Source organism: Xenopus tropicalis, chromosome 2 (genome assembly GCF_000004195.4).
Source record: "Xenopus tropicalis strain Nigerian chromosome 2, UCB_Xtro_10.0, whole genome shotgun sequence".
Classification (NCBI taxonomy): domain Eukaryota; kingdom Metazoa; phylum Chordata; class Amphibia; order Anura; family Pipidae; genus Xenopus; species Xenopus tropicalis.
The window spans coordinates 177,426,175-177,444,311 of NC_030678.2; the positions used below are offsets into that span (position 1 = coordinate 177,426,175).

An 18,137-nucleotide genomic window follows, 5' to 3' on the forward strand; every position below is an offset into this window, starting at 1 on the left:
CTCCCCAATACCCATTCATTCCTCATTCTCACTGGGTTTATAGTTATGTGTAACTGTCACTGTGTCTGTCCCTTTCCCTTCCCTGCACTGCTGGTTCTGACTCCTGATACAACTCCCCAATACCCATTCATTCCTCATTCTCACTGGGTTTATAGTTATGTGTAACTGTCACTGTGTCTGTCCCTTTCCCTTCCCTGCACTGCTGGTTCTGACTCCTGATACAACTCCCCAATATCCATTCATCCCTCATTCTCACTGGGTTTATAGTTATGTGTAACTGTCACTGTGTCTGTCCCTTTCCCTTCCCTGCACTGCTGGTTCTGAATCCTGATACAACTCCCCAATACCCATTCATTCCTCATTCTCACTGGGTTTATAGTTATGTGTAACTGTCACTGTGTCTGTCCCTTTCCCTTCCCTGCACTGCTGGTTCTGAATCCTGATACAACTCCCCAATACCCATTCATTCCTCATTCTCACTGGGTTTATAGTTATGTGTAACTGTCACTGTGTCTGTCCCTTTCCCTTCTCTGCACTGCTGGTTCTGACTCCTGATACAACTCCCCAATATCCATTCATTCCTCATTCTCACTGGGTTTATAGTTATGTGTAACTGTCACTGTGTCTGTCCCTTTCCCTTCTCTGCACTGCTGGTTCTGACTCCTGATACAACTCCCCAATATCCATTCATTCCTCATTCTCACTGGGTTTATAGTTATGTGTAACTGTCACTGTGTCTGTCCCTTTCCCTTCTCTGCACTGCTGGTTCTGACTCCTGATACAACTCCCCAATACCCATTCATTCCTCATTCTCACTGGGTTTATAGTTATGTGTAACTGTCACTGTGTCTGTCCCTTTCCCTTCCCTGCACTGCTGGTTCTGACTCCTGATACAACTCCCCAATATCCATTCATTCCTCATTCTCACTGGGTTTATAGTTATGTGTAACTGTCACTGTGTCTGTCCCTTTCCCTTCTCTGCACTGCTGGTTCTGACTCCTGATACAACTCCCCAATACCCATTCATCCCTCATTCTCACTGGGTTTATAGTTATGTGTAACTGTCACTGTGTCTGTCCCTTTCCCTTCCCTGCACTGCTGGTTCTGACTCCTGATACAACTCCCCAATATCCATTCATTCCTCATTCTCACTGGGTTTATAGTTATGTGTAACTGTCACTGTGTCTGTCCCTTTCCCTTCCCTGCACTGCTGGTTCTGACTCCTGATACAACTCCCCAATATCCATTCATTCCTCATTCTCACTGGGTTTATAGTTATGTGTAACTGTCACTGTGTCTGTCCCTTTCCCTTCCCTGCACTGCTGGTTCTGACTCCTGATACAACTCCCCAATACCCATTCATCCCTCATTCTCACTGGGTTTATAGTTATGTGTAACTGTCACTGTGTCTGTCCCTTTCCCTTCCCTGCACTGCTGGTTCTGACTCCTGATACAACTCCCCAATACCCATTCATCCCTCATTCTCACTGGGTTTATAGTTATGTGTAACTGTCACTGTGTCTGTCCCTTTCCCTTCCCTGCACTGCTGGTTCTGACTCCTGATACAACTCCCCAATACCCATTCATCCCTCATTCTCACTGGGTTTATAGTTATGTGTAACTGTCACTGTGTCTGTCCCTTTCCCTTCCCTGCACTGCTGGTTCTGACTCCTGATACAACTCCCCAATACCCATTCATTCCTCATTCTCACTGGGTTTATAGTTATGTGTAACTGTCACTGTGTCTGTCCCTTTCCCTTCCCTGCACTGCTGGTTCTGACTCCTGATACAACTCCCCAATATCCATTCATTCCTCATTCTCACTGGGTTTATAGTTATGTGTAACTGTCACTGTGTCTGTCCCTTTCCCTTCCCTGCACTGCTGGTTCTGACTCCTGATACAACTCCCCAACACCCATTCATTCCTCATTCTCACTGGATTTATAGTTATGGGGGTGGGGACCCTCTGTAGGGGGCGGGGAGACACAATATTAGGTTCTAACCGGCAGGTAGAAAAGCCCGGGGGTAAGTACCACTGCTCGGCCCATATGGGGTTTTATGGACAGAAATTGCACCCCATTTTTACAAGACAGTTTAATGAATGGGCCCTGTACAGCCCAGGAACCAGCATATAATAATACAAACACAACCCAGTGCCGTATGTTCCCCGGGTTAGTGACACTGCAGTCGCGCCTGTAACTACAAATCATAACTAAGTGCACATAAAAGCCCCAAATGGCAGGGGGGGGGGGGTAGTTGCACACTCACCAGGGGGTAGTTAAGAGATGCCAGGGGTAAGTGAAACCCACAGCTGACCCAATGAGCATAGGTGTGCATTAACATCAACCAATAGGGAAAGGAGGCGGGAGTAGTGCAATAAACTCATATAATTGGGATCCGCCCACTGTATAGAGGAGCTGCATACAAATCCCACTGTGTATTTACCCCATGAGGTTGGCGTGTTGGCGCTACTCCCGCCTCCTTTCCCCATTGGTTGGTGTCTCCTTTCCCCATTGGTTGATGTTAATGTGCACCTATGCTCATTGGGTCAGTTGTGGGTTTCACTTACCCCTGGCATCTCCTAACTACCCCCTGGTGAGTGTGCAACTACCCCCCCCTGGGATTTGGGGCTTTTACGTGCACTTTGTTTTGATTTGGAGTTACAGGCGCGACTGCAGTGTCACTAACCCGGGGAACATACGCCCCTGCCCACGGTTTATTACCCACCCCATTGCCCCCGCCCACGGTTTATTACCCACCCCATTGCCCCCGCCCACGGTTTATTACCCACCCCATTGCCCCCGCCCACGGTTTATTACCCACCCCATTGCCCCCGCCCACGGTTTATTACCCACCCCATTGCCCCCGCCCACGGTTTATTACCCTCCTAAGGGGTATTTTCTTTGGAAGAAGCAGCAGGAGATTTAAACGCCACATTTATTGGCTGCAGTGAAGGCTGAAAGTAATTAAGCGCGAGGCCCCCTGTAGCGCCGAGTATCAGCCTATTATTTCCCTTCTGACTCTTTGCAGCTTTCAAATGGGGGTCACTGACCCCGGCAGCCAAACCCTATTGCTCTGTGAGGCTCCAGTTTTATTGTTATTGTTACTTTTTATTCCTTATCTTTCTATTCAGCCCCTCCCCTATTCATATTCCTGTCTCTCTTTGAAAAACAACCTGGTTGCTAGGTTAAATTGGACCCTAGCAACCAAGCCCTATTGCTCTGAGGCTCCAGTTTTATCACATTGGGTGAAACCCACAGACTGTTCTGCCACTTTGGCTTCTTCTTATTCTCAGCGCCCCCCATTTTCTAAACGCTCCTCCCCCTACAGGTTTAGGGGTACAACACCCAAACTCCCCACACTTCTTCGCCCTATAGCGGAGCAGGCTGCTTGTGCTTTTCTAAGTGATCCCACCCCCTGTCTTTTTGTGGCACCCCTCTGAACCCCCCCAATTTTTCCATTGACTTTGACAGGGAAGATTTTCAAACTGCTGCCACTCTTACAGCTTTGAGGCCACACCCCCCAAACTTGAATCACATAATCATGGGGTCACCCCGAATGAAACAGCAACATTTGTTGGATGACCCAAAGTGGGAGGGGCCAACAGCCAATCAAATTGTACCCATTGACTTTAATGGGGAAATTGAAACTGCTGCCGCACTTACAGCTTTGAGGCCACGCCCCCCCAAACTGGAATCTCAGTCATGGGCTCAGCCTGAATGATAATAGGATGATTATTGGGTGCCCAAAAGTGGGCGGAGCTGTGAACCACCAATCAGATTTTACCTATTGATTTGGCAGAAATCCAACCTGCTGCCAGTCTCACAGTAATAACACCGGGGGCCAAACTTTTCACAGTTGGCCACTAGGGGACTGCAGTTTTAGTTTTGAAAGTGGGTGGAGCCACCAACAACCAACCAATCAGATTTCACCTGTTGAATTGTATTGGTGCCCAAACTTTGCACCGTCAGTCACTGGGTGACTTTGTACTCAAGGTTAGAAAAAGTGGGCGGGGCCGCCAAAAGCCAATCACATTTCTTTCATTGATTTTAGTGGGGAAATTGTAACTGCTGCCATTCTCTCACGTTTAATGTCAGGGTCCCCAAACTTTGCGCAGTTTGTCACTGGGTGACTATGTTCCAAGTTTAGAAAAGTGGGTGGGGCCAATAAACAGCCAATAACATTTCACCTATTTACTATGGTAACGCTACAATGGGGAAATGTAAAATGCCGTCAGTCTCACAATTTTTATGCCTAAATCCCCAATTTTGCAAGTTGGTCACTGGGGTAACCGCAGTTGCAGTTTAGAAAAAGGGGGTGGAGCCACCAACCGCCAATCACTGTTGTCACTCGTTGCCTTTCAGTGGGGAAAGGTAAGTTGCTGCCAGTCAGATACTATTAAACCCAGGATCCCCAAAAATGAAGACCAATTGCAAATTGGCTGAGATTACTCACTACAATCACCCTAAAGTGTAACTCAAAGGTGTGCATTCCCCTTTAAGGGACAGTTAACCCTTTGCCTTCTCACACACACAGGAGATACCGGGGCCAATCGTTCCTATTGATACAAACTCACCCATTCTGGGCCAATCGTTTCCTTGGACTCCTGATGCCGTTAGGCTTCAGCACTGGGACTGGCCATCGCACCAGCAGAGCTAGCAATCTAATGGCATCAGGAGTCCTAGGAAAGGATTGGACTGAGTGTTTATACAGCGCTGCCCAGGCAGCAGGAGCGATTGGCCGGCGAGCTTGGCCGCCCCACCCGGGGCCGCGGCAGCAGAAAATCAGGCAAATTCAGGATTATTCGGCTTTTATTAAAACATTTCTTCGCAACACAAGGAAAAACCTATATTATTTATTCATAATCACACTTTGTGGGGTAAAAACCTGAAGAGCGGGAATCCATGCACCGACGCGGGGCGACTAGGCAGGGGCCACACATACCCGGGGCCCCCCAGCATGGCACACTTACACACAGAGCCAAGGGAACAATGAGCTACAAACAAGCAGCCGAGCCCCCCGCTTCCTTACAGTCACCCCAATAACTCTCGGGGGCAACTAGGCAGGGGCCACACATACCCGGGGCCCCCCAGCATGGCACACTTACACATGGAGCAAAGGGAACAATGAGCTACAAACAAGCAGCCGAGCCCCCCCGCTTCCTTACAGTCACCCCAATAACTCTCGGGGGCAACTAGGCAGGGGCCACACATACCCAGGGGGCCCCCCAGCATGGCACACTTACACACAGAGCCAAGGGAACAATGAGCTACAAACAAGCAGCCGAGCCCCCCCGCTTCCTTACAGTCACCCCAATAACTCTCGGGGGCAACTAGGCAGGGGCCACACATACCCAGGGGGCCCCCCAGCATGGCACACTTACACACAGAGCCAAGGGAACAATGAGCTACAAACAAGCAGCCGAGCCCCCCGCTTCCTTACAGTCCCCCCAATAACTCTCAGGGGCAACTAGGCAGGCAGGGGCCACACATACCCGGGGCCCCCCAGCATGGCACACTTACACATGGAGCAAAGGGAACAATGAGCTACAAACAAGCAGCCGAGCCCCCCGCTTCCTTACAGTCACCCCAATAACTCTCGGGGGCAACTAGGCAGGCAGGGGCCACACATACCCGGGGCCCCCCAGCATGGCACACTTACACATGGAGCAAAGGGAACAATGAGCTACAAACAAGCAGCCGAGCCCCCCGCTTCCTTACAGTCACCCCAATAACTCTCGGGGGCAACTAGGCAGGCAGGGGCCACACATACCCGGGGCCCCCCAGCATGGCACACTTACACATGGAGCAAAGGGCACAATGAGCTACAGACAAGCAGCCGAGCCCCCCGCTTCCTTACAGTCACCCCAATAACTCACGCTACTCACCAACACCACCAATACTCACTTTGCTTTGTAAAAATAAATGTGCATTTGGTTTGTACATTCGGATCAGAGACACAGGAGGAAGCTCTCGGCGCTCACATCTCTGCGGATAAAAAGAACCAATCGCAACAGTAAAAAGCCCCCCAGCACTTCCAATGGGACACCGCCCAAGGCCTGGGGGGCGGGGCCTGGGGCAATCAGCTGCCATTGGATAGTGGGATGTATAAAGCAGCGATGGTGGAACTACCATAACACTGGCCACAGGGCCCGGGGGGCCCCCGACCAATGAGCAGCAAGCGCTTTTATTCTAACCCTAACAAATCACAAGACAGTTTAATCAGATGTCTAAAATGCATCTGGAAGAAAACCCACCCTGATTGGGTGAACATAATAGACGGTCTGATGAGCAGGAAGTGACCCGCCGGGGCGACTCCCCCCACTGCCCACGAGAGCGGCGACCATATAAAAACTGTGTCACAGATACAGAACGCGCCCGCCTCGCCCGCCCCTCACACTTAATATATTTGTACATAGGAGGGGGAGGAGCCTATACAAAAAACGGTTTTATAAACATCGTTTAAGAGGAACTTGGCAAACGGAGCAACAAGATTCCCTTTATCACAAAATCATACGTTTAAAATAAGATTTCTCAGCGGCCGTTGTTAAAAGGAGTTGGGCGCCCGTAGGAACCCCACGCGGCCGGGGCGGTCTCCGCCGGTAACGGGATCCATTGGCTCTGCTGACAGTAACACAAAATCCCTATTCTGAGAGCAATAGGAGTCACATGATGGCGGCACCAGGGCGGGGCCAGAGTGAGGCGGGATCATTAGCTGCCGCAGATCAGTTCCCTTAGATACGACTGCGTGAGGCCTCGCAGCTCCTCCAGGGCGTAGTCTTCCGGCATAGGGAGGCGCCCGATGTGCGGAGCCAGCAGTCTCAAAGGCACGCGGGGCTCAGAGGAGGAGTCCGACATGGATTCCGGGGGCTGCTGCAGGCTCAGCACCACTCGAAGGATGTTGGCAACGCGTTTCGCCATTTCTGAGAAAAAAGTGTAATCGTTCATTAAGTGAATCATTTACTTAAAGGAACAGTAACCACAAAAGTGAAAGTTACAAAGTAATTAATTCATAATATAGTCGGGTCATTTCCCTATGGGACCAAACTGAATTCTATCCTTATAAACAGTGCTTAGTGATGTCATCAGTTATAATTGGAGCTTAGTGATGTCATTTTTGTCACATGGCTCACTGAAACTTGTATATATTATAATAAAGTGAGGTGTCTTCTAATATCCTTATATTTTACATGATCTGTATAAAAGCACTCGGCCTGCAGCCTTGTGCCTTTATATGGGGGGCACAGAACCCCTCAGTGACTGCTAATATCCTTATCATTTACAGTAGGGGGTACAGTATCCCTTATAATACATGAGTGATACTCAGAGTTCCCTGTATAACTCAGCCTGCAGCCTTGTGCCTTTATATGGGGGGGCACAGAACCCCTCAGTGACTGCTAATATCCTTATCATTTACAGTAGGGGGTACAGTATCCCTTATAATACATGAGTGATACTCAGAGTTCCCTGTATAACTCAGCCTGCAGCCTTGTGCCTTTATATGGGGGGCACAGAACCCCTCAGTGACTGCTAATATCCTTATCATTTACAGTAGGGGGTACATTATCCCTTATAATACATGAGTGATACTCAGAGTTCCCTGTATAACTCAGCCTGCAGCCTTGTGCCTTTATATGGGGGGGCACAGAACCCCTCAGTGACTGCTAATATCCTTATCATTTACAGTAGGGGGTACATTATCCCTTATAATACATGAGTGATACTCAGAGTTCCCTGTATAACTCAGCCTGCAGCCTTGTGCCTTTATATGGGGGGCACAGAACCCCTCAGTGACTGCTAATATCCTTATCAGTTACAGTAGGGGGTACATTATCCCTTATAATACATGAGTGATATTCAGAGTTCCCTGTATAACTCAGCCTGCAGCCTTGGACCCTCAGTGACTGCTAATATCCCTACAGTACTTTATATTTTCATTACTGTAAAACACTTTCTGGTGTTACTGTTCCTTTAAAATCATGGGTGTGTCCTGGGCATAAAGGGGCGGATCAGGAACATAGTTAGCTGTGGAATTTAGCCCTATTAGTTGGCATTTAAAGGGCAACTTGTGCCTGCAGTGAAAAACAGTAGACAAAGCGCCCATTCGCTGCTCCTGAGAGAGTTGGAAAGAACCATCATGGCCACACGGGGAGGGGTGGTAGCGCCGGGGCAGTTAGTGGAAGTTCTTACCCGACTGGGCCAATCGGCCTTTGGCACTGTAGCACTGGATCAGCTCGACCCATTTACACAGAGACATGACTTTGGTGTGTAACTTCTCCAACTCGCCGCCGGAGCACTCGTCCTATGAGCAGGGGAGAGAGTTAGTCTGTGCCGGCATGGGTTAATACAGAGCGTCCCACCAATGAGAGCGCTGTTACCTGGCGGATCTGGTTGAGCATCTCAATGACACTGATATAATCCAGATAGACCTTCCCCGCAGTCTCCCAGTCCTGGATGTGCTTGCAGTGCTCGGGCCTGGCCAGCTCCCCCAGGAACCCCCGCAGGTACCGGTAGTTCTCATTGATAACGGCATCTAAGCACACGGGGAACAACATCAGCCCCCATTGGTTGGTAAAGGTAATTCCCAAACATCCAAACTACAATTCCCAGAATGCTCTGACCCTTAAAAAAAATTTAAATATACTAAGGGCACGAGGGTTAAAGGGGTAGTACACTTTAAACTAACTTTTAGTATGTTATAGTGACCTATTCTCAGCAACTTTTCAATTGGTCTTCATTATTTGTCATTGTTTTTGAATGTTTTGCGCCTTCTTCTGCCTCTTTGCAGCTTTCAAATGGGGGTCACTGACCCCGGCAGCCAAACCCTATTGCTCTGTGAGGCTCCAGTTTTATTGTTGTTACTTGTAATTACTTATCTTTCTATCCAGCCCCTCCCCTATTTATATACCAGTCTCTCATCCAAACCACTCCCTGGTTACTAAGGTAACTTGAACCCTGGCAACCAGATAGCTGCTGAACTAAAAAAAAAAAAAAAAAAATATAGATAGAAAATGAAGACCAACTGCAATTTTTTTGCCAAGCAAACGGAACACGCTGACTCATCACTAATTGCGAGCCAATGAAAGAGCGCCAGTAAATAGAAATCACCTGCGGCCAAGTGGCGGGTCACCAGTTTGTGGCACTGGTTCCACTGGTGGCTCTTGAGTAAATACAAGGCCTCTTTATGCTTGTCCCCATCCCGCCGGGAGCGGACCGCTTTCGCTTTGTGGATCCATTGTGCTGGGAGGCAGAGTCTCTGAATTAGGAAGTTCTCTTTGGCCAGGGACTCGGGGCTGTCGTGCACAACGCAGTGCCTATTCAGCAACTCCCGGACGGCTGCTTCACGGACGCTGCACGGGCAGAAGGAGAAAGAGGGTTCAGTTCCAGCTGCCGGGGGTTCTACAGAGGGGGCCAGACTGGCGCCCAGACACAAGCGGCCAATCACTTACTGCGGATCCTGGATGTGCAGCAGTACGAATATGGCCCATTCCCAGAGCCCCACATTCTCCAGCTGGGCAGCGTAACTGGCGTGCAGCATCCCCTGGCGATGCCCAGACAGATGGGTATAATTCAGAGCCTGCAGGACCATCCACATGTGCCAGCTGAGCCTGTAGTCCAGGGGGTCGGGGGTGGCACTGCTGGGGTCTAGCAGCTGGCAAAGATCATACTGCCTGGGCAAAAACACACACAACTCCAAGTGAATCCAGGAGCCAATAGAATCACTGCAATACAACCATTTCATTCCTTATAGGCGGCCATAGATGGTAAGTACCACCCTACATTGGGCAATACTGGGCTAATTTGATTGTTTGGCCCAAGGGACAAATGATCGAGTAACAAAGGCGGGCATAGGCGCTGTTGGATCAGGGACTGCATCAACGAGTAGTGGGGGCCCCCATGCCAATCAATATCTGGCCAATTTTAGACCAGATATCTATTGGGTAGACCCATCTGTGGTGCCCATACATGAGCACATAAGTTGCCAAATGGGTCTGAAGGACCCGATCTGCCCATGTATGGGCACCTTCATTTACTATAAGCACCAATCAGCCCTAAGGGACTGGGAAAGGCCAACACAGGATACTCCCAGCTCAGCACAGACACTGCCTCTCAGGTACCCAGTTACAGACTGCGCCCCCTACAGGGCATCTGGCAGTGCTGTACAGTATACAGACAAGCACCAAGATACTGCCTGCAGTCTGGGACTGAGCTTATAGACACTAAATCATGCATAATTGCAGGCATAACATGTGTGTAAAGGCCTCGCTTACCTCTCACTGTACAGTTTCAGCAAATGGACACAGACGTCTCTTTGCAGGGAGCAGAATTTAGCAGAAGGGTCATCCCCAAAGCTGAAGCCGCAGTCTTCCAAATAGGGGGGCAGAGGGTAGCAGGCGTAAGGCTCCCCGCCCTCCTGTTCCTGCCAATGTTACAGAGAGAAAAGCAGGATTTAGTACAAATTCATCCCATTAACTTGGGTGCAATCGGTGCTGCCCCATTAGACGGCTGCAGTACTGGATTTGCCCCATTAGGAGGCAGACTCCTTACCTGAAAGGCCTGCTCGTACATGTGTAAGGCCTGTGCCACGGTGGCGGTGGGTGGGAGCATGTACCACAGATGAATGCCCAGCGTTCGCTTCCAGTCCAACTGAGAGCAGACATTGATGCTTCTGTTATCTGAAGAGCGCCACACCTAGGGGCACACAGGAACAACAGTGAGAGCAAGCCGTAAATACACACAGGAGCCAATCAGAGGGCCCCATTAGAAGGATCCTGTATATGCCAATGGTTTTCCAACATAATGAGACCAATACATAAGACGTAATTAGCCAAATAATGACTTACCGGGGTGCCCGAGAGCAGGCAGAACACGCGCAACCGCTCTTCTTGGATGTAGTGATCCACCTGCAGCTTGTTCCAGTCGACCAACTGTAGGGTTATGAGATCCCGCACTTCCTGGCTGCCCACCATCTGAGAGAGCAGGAGGGACAGCCTGTGATCCCCTGCAGGGGTAGGAATAGCCTGGGTCAGAAATACGGCACTCACACTGCTCACTCCAGGGCCCCATCTGCTTTGCTAGAGTCTGAGGGACACTATCGGCACCAGGTTCTACTACTGGTGAGGGAAGGCTCTATTATACAGATATATAGATAGATGGGAGATCTACTGGATAGATAGAGATTAGATATAAAATATCCTATATATCACAGAGATATATCTATTAGAAATGCCCTGAATCCATATACATCACATGTAAATATATTGCTTTTTCCTGCAGTTTCAGGCCTAAGGAACTATTTCCAGAGGCAAAACCGGGCGATTCCCTGGGAGAAAGGGGTCACACTCACCAGATTTCTGTGCCAGGCGGCACGCGTCGCTGATCCTGCCCCCGGTAAGGTAGCTAAACACCGCTTCGATGTGCCGCTCTGGGCCGTACAGAGACACCTCTTCCTCTATCCGCTCCTGGGCCGTCTGTGCCAGCCAGTGGGAGAAAGCCTTCCGCCTCTCAAGGTTCTTCACGTACTCGTTTGGCTCATCGAGACTGGCCTCCAGCTCCTTCAGTTGGCCCCACAGGGACTCACACAAGGTCCATGTCAAGCCCCACTGTTTCACCACCGCTGTGTAAGGGAGAAACCAACGGTGACTGCGCTGGGATAACAGAAGGGGCGGGCACTGCACTAGTGGGCGGGGACACTAGGGAAGGGCCCACGTTGTTCTTAACTCACCTTCAACCTCTGCGGCTTCACTGGAGAAGTTCCTGACCCAGCCGGCATAGTCGTGAATGGCAGTGACTCCTGGGTTGGGCCTGAAGTGGGGGCATGGGCCGGATTTGTCCACGGTGCTGTTCTTCAGCTCTATCTCCAGCGGCAGCAAGTAGGACTGCAGGTCTTTGGTCTTCTGCTCCAGGCTCAGCTTCTCCACGTGAACTTTAAAGGGCGACTCTGTGAGACTACAAAGAGCAACGAGACATCTCTTACTCACACTGTAACCCCACAAACCCTACTAACTGGGCTCACTGCTACACATACCCAGAAAGCCAAATGCCCTGTGGGGAACGGGACTGGCAACATGTCAGGCCCCAAACTATGCAATTAATCTACTGTATCCTTTATAGGGGCTTTGTGTTTTACTGTAGCCAGCGCTACACATTAGAACTGCTTTCAGCTAACCTATTGTTTCTCCTACTCCCATGTAACTGGGGGAGTCCCAAGCCGGACTTGGATTTCTTACTATTGAGTGCTATTCTGATACCTACTGGGAGCTGCTATCTTGCTCCCTTCCCATTGTTCTGCTGATCGGCTGCTGGGGGTGAGGTGGGGGATATCACTCCAACTTGCAGCACAGCAGTAAAGTGTGCCTGAGTCTGAGCTTTCAGCCAGCGCTACACATTAGAACTGCTTTCAGCTAACCTATTGTTTCTCCTACTCCCATGTAACTGGAGGAGTCCCAAGCCGGACTTGGATTTCTTACTATTGAGTGCTATTCTGATACCTACTGGGAGCTGCTATCTTGCTCCCTTCCCATTGTTCTGCTGATCGGCTGCTGGGGGTGAGGTGGGGGATATCACTCCAACTTGCAGCACAGCAGTAAAGTGTGCCTGAGTCTGAGCTTTCAGCCAGCGCTACACATTAGAACTGCTTTCAGCTAACCTATTGTTTCTCCTACTCCCATGTAACTGGAGGAGTCCCAAGCCGGACTTGGATTTCTTACTATTGAGTGCTATTCTGATACCTACTGGGAGCTCTATTAACTGATGGGTTGGTAACAAACAGGTTTTCCCGTGACAGTGTTGCTTTAAGTGCCAGTGGGTGCCTCGTATAAAGGGTGCACCTTACAATGAAACAGGGGACGGGCAGCACCTCACTTCCAGGAATCCGCTATGTAGGACAGTTCACGGCAACAGCTGTAAAAAGATCCCGTTAAATTATAAATTGGGGGACAGCCTATAGAGATAGAGTGTTGGTAACCAAAAGGTTAACTGAACGCCACCCTATTAATTGTATATGAATGGAACATTCTGCATGGGGGCAGCCACTGCCAGGGGCACAGCTCTAGAGGGCGCCATCCCTGCTGAAATGCAAGACAAGTTTTTTATCGATACTCGGGGGGGTACTTACGATTTAGCAGAGGTGGGCTTAGGCAGGAAGCCATAATCTATGGTATCCATGTCCCGGTCTTCTTCTGCGTTCAACCGCTCGCTTAGCTTATCCCCATTATGAACAAGGGTCCAATTGGGACCCCATCCGACGCGAAACGACCTCCCCATGAACAACCCCATGTCGATCATTAGAGTGCCGCGGCCGTGGGTAACAGACTTCTCTAGTGGCACCAGTTCCTGTTGCCTCCGGGTCCCCACTGTCCTTAGGTGAGTGTCAGGGGCCGGGCCGGGCATAAAGGAGGGAGCTAGGGGTGCCGGGACAGACCAAGGCGCCGCAGGGTGGATTTTGGGGCTGTGGGAGCCTTGAACAGTCTCGCTCAACCGCGACATGGAGGGGGCAGAAAACTTAGACTGCAGCAGTCCAACTGTGGGTGACAGAAGAGAAGGGGGTCAGGTTAGTACCATGTAACCAGTGACTACAGTTTTGGGGTTCAGATGCCACAAGCACTTACTAGAGGAAGGCCTCTTGGCATGGGATGATGGGAAGAGTCGGGGTGAGCGGACATCGGGGTACGGGTCCATACTGGAAGGGAAGCTGCTGAAGCGGCTCATTATTTCCCCATCCTCCTCCTCCAGAAGCAGAGACGCTTTCATCACCTGTTCAGGGAAAGAGGCGGCACTAAGGGGTTAACAAAGGCAACACCAACCAGTTCCTATAAATACCCATTCCGGCTGCGTACACTACAATGGGTTTAGTTCTTACACAGGGAGATAACTAGGAGTCACATACAATTCGTGGCGACCATGCAGGCACCTCATTGCCCCGTGTATGGGGGGGGGGGGTTATGTGTGCCTTATGACAGGCTGCCCAATCAAACAAAAATTGGCAAGATATTGATCATTTAAAAATCCCAATGGGCAAGTCCCTACATCAGGTGACGAAGTCTTCCCCTGTAAGCCTGTTCAGCCATAGAAATAAGGCGGGGTCATTTCAGGAGGCGGAGCTTACCTGTAAGGCGTGGGGATTAATGCCCAGGGAAGAAGCAATGTGTGAGGAGGCAGATAATGGTTCCTGCTCTTCGCTTATATCCTGCTCCTCCGCAACAGAATCCAGATCCTGGTCCTGGGTAATGTCGGCCATGTCGCTGTCCAGCTCCATCACCCGATCCAGTTGATCTACCGCTGGGCTCTGATCACAATGAAAAAGGTGGGGGGTTACGTGGCTGCCAAGGAAAAGTGCCCCCCAGTAACACCCCAGGCCTCATCAGCCCATCATGGTTCTGGCAGAATTTAACCAATTACGTGCAAGTCATTCCACCAGGGGCACCACACAGCCACCCATCTTATATTCTATTTAGCACTGGGATATCCCTTGAGGGGCTGGAATGGCGGCAGCCCATGTTGTGGCAATAACAATGCATAAATAGACCCATCTGTAGGGGGCACACTTCAAAGGATAATAGGATAGTTAACAGAGCTTCTCCGGCAGAATCCTGCATTGTAATCTGTTTTCCCATGGGGCTAGCCATATTCTTCATTTCCCAGGGTGCCACAGCCATGTGACCTGTACTCTGATAAACTTCAGGCACACTTTACTGCTGCGCTGCAAGTTGGAGTGATATCCCCCCCCTCACCCCCAGCAGCTGATCAGCAGAACAATGGGAAGGGAGCAAGATAGCAGCTCCCAGTAGGTATCAGAATAGCACTCAATAGTAAGAAATCCAAGTCCGGCTTGGGACTCCTCCAGTTACATGGGAGTAGGAGAAACAATAGGTTAGCTGAAAGCAGTTCTAATGGGTAGCGCTGGCTGAAAGCTCAGACTCAGGCACAATGCACTGAGATGGCGCCTACACACCAATATTACAGCTACAAATACATTTGTTGGTTGAAGAATAAAAGGTTAAATGGCAGAGGGAATTATTTGCTGTGTAACAGGGTCATTTAGAGATAAATAGTGCCCCATAAACATCATGGCAAGATTTTTGGTAAGTGGAGAAAACCCACTACCCCATTGCAGGCAGAAGTCAGAACCCAAGGTGCCAGCATGTACTATGGAGGTTTCTCTATCCTAATTATATATATATATATGCGCCCCGGCATCACATCCTATGGAGGCAAAAACTATTTTGATAAAATTAACCCCCCGCAGCAGTCAGAAGTTTCCCCCTTCCCACCAGATACTGGTTCCCAGTCACACGGTGCAATGGTCTGTCCTCAGCCTGTTGGGACTTGGGCCTTCCTTCCAACCCAACATTGCTACTAATGTATTGGGAACAGCAGCTGCCTCTGTCACCAACCCAGGTCCCTCATTGGGGTCCCCAGGGGGCAGTCACATAATAATGAGACGTAATGTACAGACACATCTATCCCTTTCATTCAGGGACTTAGTCTTTTCTATAGGAGCTCAGCATTCCAGCAATACTATGTGCCAATTATTCCTCATTCCCACTGGGTATCTTCTCTGCACTGCTGGTTCTGACTCCTGATACAACTCCCCAATATCCATTCATTCCTCATTCTCACTGGGTTTATAGTTATGTGTAACTGTCACTGTGTCTGTCCCTTTCCCTTCCCTGCACTGCTGGTTCTGACTCCTGATACAACTCCCCAATATCCATTCATTCCTCATTCTCACTGGGTTTATAGTTATGTGTAACTGTCACTGTGTCTGTCCCTTTCCCTTCCCTGCACTGCTGGTTCTGACTCCTGATACAACTCCCCAATACCCATTCATTCCTCATTCTCACTGGGTTTATAGTTATGTGTAACTGTCACTGTGTCTGTCCCTTTCCCTTCCCTGCACTGCTGGTTCTGACTCCTGATACAACTCCCCAATACCCATTCATTCCTCATTCTCACTGGGTTTATAGTTATGTGTAACTGTCACTGTGTCTGTCCCTTTCCCTTCCCTGCACTGCTGGTTCTGACTCCTGATACAACTTCCCTTATAGTTATGTGTAAAAGACACTGCATTCAAGAGCAATGACAGTGTTCCTTTCTGTTCTCTGGTTCTGACTCTTCAAACAATGTAGCAGGCCTGTTTACCAGCTGGCTTCTGCTACACGGATTTGAGAGTCGGCACCTGAAGTGCAGGGAATCAGCCAGACAGACGCAGCTCAAGCAGAAACTGTAAATGGCCAAAAACAACAATACAAACAATTATTGCACTTTTGCAGACAATATCTTCACCAACTATAACTCACTGGCAACATAGTAGAGATTCAGGTTTGAATATGGAGCAAAGGGGCAGATATATCTGGACACATTGGATTTGGGTGCAATACGCTGGGAACATTCTATCAGATTTGGAAAGATTAATTGGAAATCAGGAGAGTTTAGCGCTTGGAGCACTGAAATAGTAATTTTCTTACCTGTAAAAACTCGTTCATGTGGCCGTTTTCTGCCCGACTATTAGGGGGAAGCCACACAGAGCTACTTAGTAGCAGCTACTTGTCACAGCTACTGAAACAGACAATGCTGATCATTTTCTCTGTGTGAGTTTAGCAGAGGCAATTATCAGTACTGTATGGCAAGGAATTTTCTGGCATTTAGTAGCTGCTACTTAGTAGCTGTGTGTGACTTCGCCCTAAGTAGGCCTTGTGATAGGAATGAATAGCACATCACATACATAAACATATACAGAGTTCTGGTTATTCCTTTATAAAACTAAGAAAAAAAAAAACAGCACAACATTCTGGCTAATTAGAATCCGCACAGACGGCAATAACATTTAATTGGTCAGATCGTAAATGATGGAATAGAAACAAGAGCAGAGCAATGCAGCGTGGAACGACTGTTCCAATACAGAAGGTTCCGTGCCGGCAATCCTGCCATGCAGCCCTGGTTTAAAGGAGAACTAAAGCCAAACTAAAGTAGGGCAGAAGTGTTGTACATGTAGGTTTTGGGTTTCTGTAACCAGCGGAAAGATAACCACAGCCCTTAGCAGGGAAGTGCCCCAAAATGCCCCACAGAACTCTTATTATCTAAATCAGGCTGTGCAACTAGTGACCCAGAGGAGTTTTATGGCCCCCAGTCAATAAAGGGCCCGAGGGGCAAACGTTACCTTTTCATCTAGCCCCATTGGAGCCGGAGGGAACCCGACTATTTATAAACCCCCGGCACGTTTGCCCCTGGCCAATAACCCTCGTCAGCCTATTACATTTCTCTGGCTAAAATAAAGCCAATCAGCGGCTGCTGGGTTTGTTTGTAACTGAGCCCCACCGCATTACTGCCCCCTGCCTGGTTCCCACGGGATCACAGCTTCCAGCACACAGGGCATTTCCGTAGCGACATAGAATACATACAATAGTATAATAGGGTAGCAGAACTCATTTATTAATTGGACTAATAGACACCATTATTGGGCAATTAAACCACAAGCGTATTTGCTATGCAATAGCTTACTGTGTATCATCTTTAAAGGGGACGTTCACCTTCAAGTTATCTGTTAGTATGTTATAGAAAGGCCTATTTTAAGCAACTGTTCAACTGGTCTTCATTATTTGTTTTTCATCGTTTCTGAACCATTTTCCGCCTTCTACTTCTTTGCAGCTTTTAAAAGGGGTCACTGACCCCGGCAGCCAAACCCTATTGCTCTGTGAGGCTCCAGTTTTATTGTTATTGTTACTTTTTATTATTAATCTTTCTATTCGGGTCCCTCTCCTATTCATATATCGGTCTCTCATTCCAACCACACCATGGTTGCTAAGTTAACTTAAATCCTAGCAACCAAATAGCTGCTGAACAAAAACTGAATTAAACTACAAATAAAAAAAAAAAAATGAAGACCAATTGCAAGTGTCTTAGAATATTACTCTCTACATCATACTTAAAGTTAACTCAAAGGTGCAAAACCCCTTTAAAGATCCTATGCAGCGGTCACTACCCTGAGAATGAAGGCCGCCCTCTGTTGGACATTGTGCCCAGTGCAAGAAGGGCACAAGGGGTATTAAGGTTCTGATGAGCCAATGACTACAGCTCCTGCTGCTCATATCCAACATGTGGGCTCATATGGAGCAGCACAAACACAGCGCCTCCCTC

At 49.0% G+C, this 18,137-nt stretch overlaps 1 protein-coding gene across 2 annotated transcripts in view; it reads right to left on the reverse strand.

Moving 5' to 3' along the window:
* Positions 1–4,793: 4,793 nt before the first annotated feature.
* nup98 (nucleoporin 98) overlaps positions 4,794–18,137 on the reverse strand; it is a 35,312-nt gene continuing 21,968 nt past the window's right edge. For both annotated transcript variants that reach the window (XM_031895676.1, NM_001278753.1), the window contains 13 exon segments: positions 14,107–14,286; positions 13,610–13,754; positions 13,117–13,522; positions 11,725–11,948; positions 11,347–11,616; positions 10,844–11,001; positions 10,548–10,691; positions 10,271–10,419; positions 9,449–9,670; positions 9,108–9,349; positions 8,378–8,532; positions 8,190–8,301; positions 4,794–6,922 (listed from right to left, as the gene is read on the reverse strand). In XM_031895676.1, the coding sequence (XP_031751536.1) occupies positions 6,711–6,922; positions 8,190–8,301; positions 8,378–8,532; positions 9,108–9,349; positions 9,449–9,670; positions 10,271–10,419; positions 10,548–10,691; positions 10,844–11,001; positions 11,347–11,616; positions 11,725–11,948; positions 13,117–13,522; positions 13,610–13,754; positions 14,107–14,286 (2,619 nt within the window). In that variant the 3' untranslated portion in view covers positions 4,794–6,710.